Consider the following 9,021-nt stretch of genomic DNA (forward strand, 5'->3'; position numbering starts at 1 on the left):
TTTTCTGCAGTCTGTTAATGTAAGGTAGTATAAAAAGCCCAACCCCTACTTCAGTGCCTTTCTAATGTATCTTCTTTCCCCATCCCCACCCCACCCCCTCTTTTTTCTTTTTTCTTTAGAATCATCCATAAAGCAACAAATTCCAGAGCTGGAAATTCAACAAATACCAGAATCCTTCTACTCCAAATTCTGCAACCACTGGGTTTCCTTGGCTGGTGTAAGTGATTTTATTTTGAGCACTGGTTCGTGACTGTAGAAAACTGATGGAAATTCATCACTTACTGTAGTGTAAATACACTTCAGTAATTTGCAATGCCTTTTTTTTCTACTATTGCAGGACACCTGAACCTAAGTACTCAAGGTACCATGCATCCAGCAGTCCACATTTAGAGAAAGCCAGATGACATTGTTTCAGACGAACGCAAAAAAAAAAAACAGCCCAGAAAAGATATAAATTCAAAGTCTGGCATCTTAGGACTTTAGAGATGCATGGCTGGCTGGGAAAAAAATCAGTTTTCCTCTTTTCACTGCGTGCCAGCCTGCTTTTTCTTGCTGTGAGATGCAGTGAAACACTGGCTCCAAAGCTGTGTTGCTTTTATTTATGAGCCATTTTCTGCAAGCTTGGGGTGGGGTTTCATTAGTGCTGTCCTCCTGATAGCAGCTGTGAAATTCCACCTTTCGAGGGAAGGAAATGGAGCACTCCTCCAGCACGTTACTTTAAAGAATAAATAACTTTTCATTAGCTTCTGTTTCAAGCTGCTGAGGAGTGTAGGGCATTTAAATTCATCTTGAGAAGGTGGATTAATGGGCAGATGACAGGGAAAGGGTCAGGTATGCATAATGAATGAACCATATGGCTTCTCTGCAGGGATGGGGGTTTCATAGTTGGGCGTAAAATGTAACAAACCCACTCAAACAACACAACCAAACCTTCTAGTTTAATCCTCAGGTGGAGTTTGACACCTAATTTTCAAATTCACTGCTGCTGCTCCAGCAGGCAGCTCCTGGCAAAGGCACCCACAGGTTGCCATGCCAGGGGTGGGTGGATGCTGGAGACCCTTCTCCAGGATGACATCTTTATGGGCTTGCTGTCTGTGGGCTTGGTAACTAAAGTGGCTCCCAGATGCCTGTTCAAGCAGAGCAGGCAAGTCCCTGCCTTCACAGGGAATTTGCTTGCTGAGGTGAGTGCTGTGTTCACTGGAGCAGATCTGGTTTCCTGTCAATAGTCAGACCTAGGAGGAGGTTGCAGCAGAGCTGAGAAGGGCTCAACAATACAAAATAAAATCACAGAAGCAAAATTCAGATGCTTCTTTTCAGCCTGGCTCCTTTCCCCCCTGTCCTCTCCCAGCTTCACCCATCATTTCACTCTGGACACCTTTGGTTCTTCCTTTGCCTGCTGTCCCTTTCTCCTTCTACCCTGTGATCCATCAAGGATCCTTCCCATGCCCTCTCTTGAGACAAATCTCCCTCCTGAGCTAGTCAGCCTCTGAATACTCCTCCTGGAGTGGCCCAAGCAGAGACCTGAAGCCCATGCTACCTTTAGGTCTCAAGCTGGCTTTCTGAAAGCTACCTCCATACTGCTGAAGATGGCACTGGAAACCTGTGCTCTCCCTGCTTTGAACATTGAGACCAAATGTGGCTCCCTACAACATGGGAACCTCATTACTGAGAAACCCATATCAAGCCCACATCTGTTCTGACAAGACTGGATGGAAATGCTCTACATGTGGCCAAAAGCCATGCACCATGGAGTGTTTTGCAGGAGGAGATTGTGTAGCTCTCCAGGGGTCCCACTGCACCTCCATCCTCAGCCAGCAATGCACAGGAGCATCTATCCACCCATATGGTTGTGGCTGGCATCATCCCTCCCATGGGCAGGAGCTGGGCTGGGCAAGGGCAGCCTCTGGTGTGTCCCCATCCCAGACATCATGAGGGAGAGGTACACCTGAAAGGAAACACTCATCAGGATAATGCCAGGTTGGATGGGGCTTTGGACAACCTGGTCTGGTGGGAGGTTTCCCTGCCCATAGCAGGGTGTTGGAACTAGGTGATCTTTAATGTCCCTCCCAACCTAATGTCAAGTGGCTGCATCCTGTGCATGTCCCTTACACAACACGGGCAAGAAGATCCTGAGGAGACAGGTGTGCTGAGATGCCATCAAAGCACTGCTTCTGTGTGCATTTAAAACAAGATGCAGCATTTATGGTAAAAAAAAAAAAAAAAAAAAAAAAAAAAAGCAGAACAATTCCTACTCTGCTTGTGACAACTTGAAAACCCCACCACTGCCTCAGTTACCAGAGTCTTCCTTACTGCTGCACTGCCTGTTTATCTCACCAGGTTGTGGAACAAGGTGCTGAGAGGTTGTTGGGGTGTCTGATGGTGAATGGTCCTCCCTGGGCACTGTGCACAGGCCCAGACCAGGAGGTCAGTGGAGATATTGGGCTTTGCAGAACAAAGACTGTTACATTGTCATCAGTGTATGAAATTAGGGTCTCTATTTTGGTGTATCCCCCAAATTATGTTTTTCCAACAGGCCATCATGTCCCTCATCATCATGTTTGTCATTCAGTGGATCTACACACTTGTCAGCCTGGGTGCAGCTGTTCTTCTGTATTTCTACATCGGACAAGTGAGCCCAGGACTCCCCCTTGGTGAGTATGTTTCTTCTGTGTTATTAAATCAACTTGAAAATTTATTAAGCTTTTATTTAATTTAATTAGGGATTGAGACTCTTGCATTTAACATGCAGGTGAATTATGAGGTTTTGATCCATTGCTAGTTTTAGTACATTCTTTCTCTGACTCTTGAATTTTATATTGAATTCCAACTGCAACTTGCACTGGTTTGATAGTTTGAACATTGTTGTTTAATGCTTTAATATATTGTACTTTAAATGGCAAAACCAGGTACTAATACTGAGATTTAACAGGGATGGCAGATTGTAAATGTGCCACAGCAATGAGAAAAATCTTCCATAAATACGTTTTAATAAACTTAATTAATCAATCTAAACCCCTCTGAGAAGACTTTAATGAAAATGGGAATTATGATGAGTCCCTGATTAAATCTCAGCATTCCTAACTGCAGAACAAGAGAGCCTTTTGATTCCAGAACTAAACAGGTTGAGTATGTTGGGAACATAATCTGGGAAAATACTCTTAGGGGGGGAAGGCATTAGGAAGGGCTGGACATGTGATCGGCTTAAACAAGTTAAAAATTAAACAGTGAGGGGCATTCAGAAGGCAGCTCACAGGAGCCTGTGGTTCCTTGGCACAGCTGCAGGAGGGGTCTGCACTGCCCAGGGGCCCTGGAGACAGAAGGTGACATGCAGACAGTGTGCCTGAACTCAGGTCCTTATACATGCATGCAAACATAAATGCATATGTGCACATGTAGGTGGCTGCACCAGTAAGTATCTGCAGGCAGGGATGTGCATTTTTTTTGTCCAAGATGAGAAATCAAGATGAGAACAGTAAGAAGAACTGGAGTTCATCAATCCTCTAAGCAATGCAGAAATAGCTCTCTGTGTTTATTTGGATGAAAGAGGATTAGACACTAGGTGAATGCATACTGGATTTCAGAAACCCAAATGATGAGAAACCAAAAATAATTGTCACTTGGTAACCATCAAAACATCACTCAGTAGTGCTTCTCTTTCTGCTCTAACTGCCTTTTTTTTCTGTTTCTCTGTATGGAACAATATAAAAGTGCTGAGATTGTGGATAGTACTTGCTAATTTGTATCTTTTGAAATACATCTAAATTTTAATGTTTTTTATGGCCCCCATATATCAAACAAAACACAAGGTTTTAAGGCTTTGGAGTTTTCTTTGCCTTTGTATATTCACTATACTATATCTCTGTTACCTGCCTTTGAAATATTTATCAAAAAAGACACTAGGAAGATTTTCCAGTGTGAAGAGGATTTTGAAAGGCCATCTGAGACATGGAAGCAGAATTAGACATTTGCCTCTTGGATTCTTTTGCCTGTGCATTCCCATGTGTATTGTAAACCAATGCACAGCAAGGAAAAAGTTAGGAATGAAGACTTAAAAGTTCAGCCTGGTTTTTATTTGGCTGTGAGTGGTTGTTATTTTGTGCTCATAATGTCATCCAGTGATCTGTGAGTTTGTTCTCCAGAAGACTGAATGACCCTTCTGGCTAGAAAGTTTGGGATGCACTGGCTTGAAAGATACTCTGGATTAAGGACTATGTGAAGACCTTGGAAGCAGAAGTGCTCTGGGATTTTGATGTGACCCTTCTGCTCCCTCTTTCTCTCCAACAGTCTAAACCAAATCCAGCAGACTTTGCTGAGCCTCTGCTTTTCCCCCTGTCCTTCACCACTAACTTCTGCTGCTTTTGTTGCCCTCTCCAGCACTTCCCTTCCCCCTGCAGTGAGCCAGGGAAGGAACTTATCAATGGAGAAATCTGAAAAATTTTTCATGGATATAATAAGCTAAGCCAGCTCTCCATGGGGTCAGATGGGAAGGAAAGAATGGTGAGGCCACAGCTACCAGGGCTGAGTTCAGCTGAGCAGCTCCTCCAGCCTTTCCATCCCTGCACTGGGAATGATCTCGGCAGCCTGGGGAGGGTGCAGTGAGTGTCCCTGCTTTGCTCATGGCTTTACTGGGCTTTAAATAGCTGTTGGTCTGGGATGGGATAGCTGTTCTCCAGGGGAAATTTGGATTCATTTGTTGACAATCTTTTAAATGCTGCAGTGTGTGGGAAGACCAAATGGTGTTCTCACCATAGTGAAATTTTCATGTACTGGAGGTTTGTTACAAGGGTTGTGGTTTGAGAATATATGCAGAGAAATGAATGGTGTAATACAATTATGAGAGAATTAGCAGCACACTGACTTCTTGTGCCTTTTCTCTGTAGGAGCAGCAGCGAACTTCAGTTTCTTTGGCTGGTTTAAGTCAGTTGTGGTCACCTCGTGCAGGTTGGTACCAGTCACTGGGCAGTGACCAAAGTGGTGCTCATGGTTCCTGTGACATTGCTGTGTGCAGACAGGGCTGGCAGGGTTGACTTGCTCATGAGCTTAAGCAGTCCCTTCTTGCACACTCAAAATTGGGAAAAATAACTATTTGCTCCCACTAGTTTGGAATGTGGCTGTCCATCTAGGTAAAAGAGCTGGAGTCTGCCTTGTGCAGGGACGTGTCAGTTGATAACCGTACCTTGGTGCCTAAAGTTATCTTACCCCAGATGTCTGTGATCAGCCTTGGGTGGTGCTGGAAAATCTGGTAGGAAATGAGGAAAAGGAGAGTCTACCTCTTCCACCCAGCATCCATTTAAAGCAAATTACCATGGCAGAGATGAAACAGGCACATCTGGCAGCTGTGCTCGAGTTTCAGAGAGGAAATTTGAGGTGGAAGCCACAATAGCTACAGGGCAAATGCAATAAACAAGGTCATTCAATATTGAGCTTGCATGGGACTGCAGCTGCATTGTCTTGGGGTTTGCCTTCCCAGAGACCTTAAGGGTTTTGTTTGTTTGATTATTAACTAGCTTTGTTAATCTGTTTTGTTCCATTTAATTATTACTTCCATCACATTTGGATTTCCCACAGAGGGCAGTGACCATCTCTGCCACTTAGCAGTGAGATTTTGAGGTTCTCCATTGGCTTGGTTGTGGTTTTGTTGCCATGGATGAGCACTGCAGAACACGAGCTGTGTGCAAATTTGGCAGCTTTCCTAAAATAAATGGAAGTCCAAGCATTTAAGCACCAAGTGTGAAAAGGAGCAGCTGTCCCTTCTGGAGAGGCAGCCCTGCTTCTCATAGGTAGAGATGCTGCTGCTAAAGGAGGTTTTTTCCTGCAGGTTGCCAGACCAGCACAGTCCTTACCATGTCCATCAGTGCAATCAATGAGCAAAGATGGTGCTGAGGGGGGTGAGCTGGGGGCTGCTGGTCAGATAGCCAGCTTGGTCCCCTTGTCCTAATGCCAGGGCTCCTGCTCATGCTGGTACAAAGTCAGTTTTGGCTGTGCTTGGGAAGTGGGGCCCACATCCTTCTATGATTTTGAAGCACACCGTTGCTATGCTATGAGAAATTGCTTTGAAGTAATTTTTCCCCTTGAGCTTTGTTTTCTTGAAATCCAGGCAAGACATTTTAATGCTATGGAGGTAAGGAAGAAATCCCATTGGAGAGCAAGAGAGTTCAAGGCAACCAAGGTTTCTTGACAACTCTAAGGCTTCTAGGTTCAAGAAGAGATCTAAATTGGTGCTATAAGCTCTTGCCATTTTGATTTGTGGGTGTGCAGTAAGTGTTGTTAAAATCAACCTCCATGATAAAGAGATTGCAGGAAAATTTCTTTCATTTAAGAGTTACAAAAATAACTGAAATGTACACTGAAGCTTAGGAAACTATAAAAGGATTTTTCATTAGAAATGGTTCAAGTTCCCTCTTTTCCTGCTCAGTGTGGAAGGTTTTTTCCATGGCCAGCATTCAGAGCTTTTCCAAAGAGGAAAAGTATTTGTTAAGAAACTGTATCTTACCCAGCACATTTTGGGGGAAAGGAGTAAGTTTGGGTTTTTTTTTTCTATGCCTTCTCAGGAAGATGTTTTCAGATTACCTCTGTGTCCCCCAAGGGTGCCAAGAAGGATGTTCAGCCTCTTCCTGAAGTGCTTTGCCTTGTTTGCCCAGCCAAGAACCTGGCTGGTAATGGATGGCAAACAAGGGGTGATGCAGGTGGCTCTGCTTCTCTGTTTGCAGGAGAAGGCCATCTCCCAAGGAGCAGATCGTGGTGACACCATCCTTTGCAACAGTTGGCATGGAGACCACGCAGCTCACGGAGGAGAACGCAGACTTTGCCTCCCGGGACCGCTATCACCACTCCTCACTGATCAGCCAAGAGGAGTTGGTGAATCAGTTCCAGTAAAGGACAAGAGGGAAAAAAAAAATAAATATATCAAGCTGTCACTTCAAACAGCATTTAGAAATGCTGCCACCATGCCTCATGAAATACTTGAATATCTATGAAAAGGATGTGAACGGTTATTTATATATTCGAAGCTTGTTTGTTTATGCAAATAACCACATTGCTGGGTTTCAAAATTTATCTAAAATGGGGAGAAAAAAATGCAAATGAAAGGGCCAGTGCAGGGAAGTGATGAGTTACTGAGGACAGTATAATCCTTTTTAAAGAATTCAATTATAAGCCTTATTGAGCTCTAAAGACCATCGTCGCTATAAAAGTGGACAACACCCCATTTTCAAATGTCCTCTGGGTGCTTAGGGACACTTTGTGCCTGGAAGCAGTGACCTTGGCAGCAGGAGTCAGCGTCCCACTCCCAGCTGTGCCATAGATGGATGTGACCTTCCAGGTCAATTAATTTCTCCTCTCAGCATGAATTTGCCTACTTATAATACAGTAATTTTCTACCTCAGCATTTCAGGTTCCAAGGTCTTAGAAAGTTCTTTAAGGCATTAGACAACAGAATCAGTGAGAAGTGCAAGAAGATTATGAAACATATTCTTAACTGAAATTGCACATTAAATGCAGAAATACAATATAATGACCTCTACTGTGAAACTGTAAAATGATGTCTTAGAAGCTGCTCGGAGTGATTTCCCATATCCTTTCTAATGTGACACCTGGGACCTGACAGCATAGCTGGACCCAAATAGAGAATCTCCTGTCTGAAGGGACAGATAATTCAGAAATGCCTTAACAAAATATGTTTAGCCTCATCTTTGCTAATTTTGCTTAAAGCCTGTCCCATAATGAGCTCCCCCAAGGAGCTATTTGTCCTGCTGCTGTGATTTGGGATGGAGGAGGTTGAGCAGGGGAGGCTGCAGCATTTACTGCACAGACCTTAGGGTTGGTGGGCAGTAGCTGTGAGGTGGGGTCTTGCATGGATGCCCCTTTCACCATCACTTCTGCTGCCCAGGGAAAAGCCCCACTTTAGGCAGCAGTCGTGGCAGACACTTGGGGAGCTGCAAGGAAGGGATCTGGGCTGAGGCAAGCCCCAGCAGTACAAACATTTCTGATGCTAAAAGGAGAGGGAAATCACTGCTTTTCACTTCCTTTCATCTCTGATCCTTTCAACCTGTAGATTTTTGTATGTCTCCTGTGCAGTAAAATCTTGAGACAGCAGGAACCCCCCTCTCTGCTTGCTGTGGGTGCACCTGATGCCTTTGAGCACCATTCTGCTTGCCAGGTGCTCAACACCCCAGTGTTACCAGCCCCATCCCATCTCATGGGCTGACCAACTCCAGCTTTGACTCTTCCAGATTCCTTACAGAGGGGAAGCAAAGGAGGCTTTCTCCTGAGATGAAGAAGAGAGCAGTCTTAGTGCACTGCAGAAGCACATTCATTTTTCCAGGCCACAGGTCTTTTTACTAAGTGTATTTTACCTTAATTATAAAAACTGAGGCACGATAGAAGTTATGTTTGTGTGGCCAGCTCTGAGCCACCTCAGGTCAGTTATTCTGTATTGGAAATGCTTCTTCTAGGAGTCCTTCCTGCCATTGCCTTTTGCTTTTGATTTCCAAAGAGTCTGGCTGTGCTGTGGGGATGTGGCTCCACGCTGAAGCTTCCCCTGGGTTCTCTGGGGACCAGTGGCTCCAGAAAGCGCTTTCTGTGCCCGTTGCATCCTTGACCTTGGCAGCTACCACTCTTGTGCAAACTCCAAACACTCCTAGATGCTGATTCACCATTGGCAAGCTGTGTGGTGCTGTGTTATTATTCCTTGTTACAGTTTGGTACACATCCATAATGCTAGTACTGTAAAGTCTTGTCTTTCATAAAGTCCTGTCACACCAAAACATTGTGGGGTGTCTTCCCTCCTCAAGATGGGCATTGCCCAGCTCTGGGTTTCTTTGTAGCTTGAAAAACAGAAAACCTGAGAGCATGGCATGAAATGATTAGTGGACATTAACTTCTTTGTTAACTCCTAAACAATTTAGATACCTTCTTAAAATAAGGCAGCAGTCAGGAGATCCAGAGAGGGACGACGAGGAAGGTCACTGGGCAGTGTCCCTTGCCTGGGAGCTGGTTGGAGCCAGATGGCTTGGTAGTGGG

General features: G+C 44.6%; 1 protein-coding gene across 2 annotated transcripts in view; it reads left to right on the forward strand.

The window, feature by feature from the left end:
- Positions 1–8,737, forward strand: part of SLC12A8 (solute carrier family 12 member 8) — a 49,927-nt gene extending 41,190 nt beyond the window's left edge. For both annotated transcript variants that reach the window (XM_030454681.1, XM_008497015.2), the window contains 4 exons: positions 120–217; positions 2,534–2,651; positions 4,881–4,941; positions 6,711–8,737. In XM_030454681.1, the coding sequence (XP_030310541.1) occupies positions 120–217; positions 2,534–2,651; positions 4,881–4,941; positions 6,711–6,876 (443 nt within the window). In that variant the 3' untranslated portion in view covers positions 6,877–8,737. The remainder of the gene's footprint in view (positions 1–119; positions 218–2,533; positions 2,652–4,880; positions 4,942–6,710) is intronic.
- Positions 8,738–9,021: the final 284 nt, after the last annotated feature.

The sequence above is a fragment of the Calypte anna genome, chromosome 7 (assembly GCF_003957555.1).
Source record: "Calypte anna isolate BGI_N300 chromosome 7, bCalAnn1_v1.p, whole genome shotgun sequence".
Taxonomy (NCBI): Eukaryota; Metazoa; Chordata; class Aves; order Apodiformes; family Trochilidae; genus Calypte; species Calypte anna.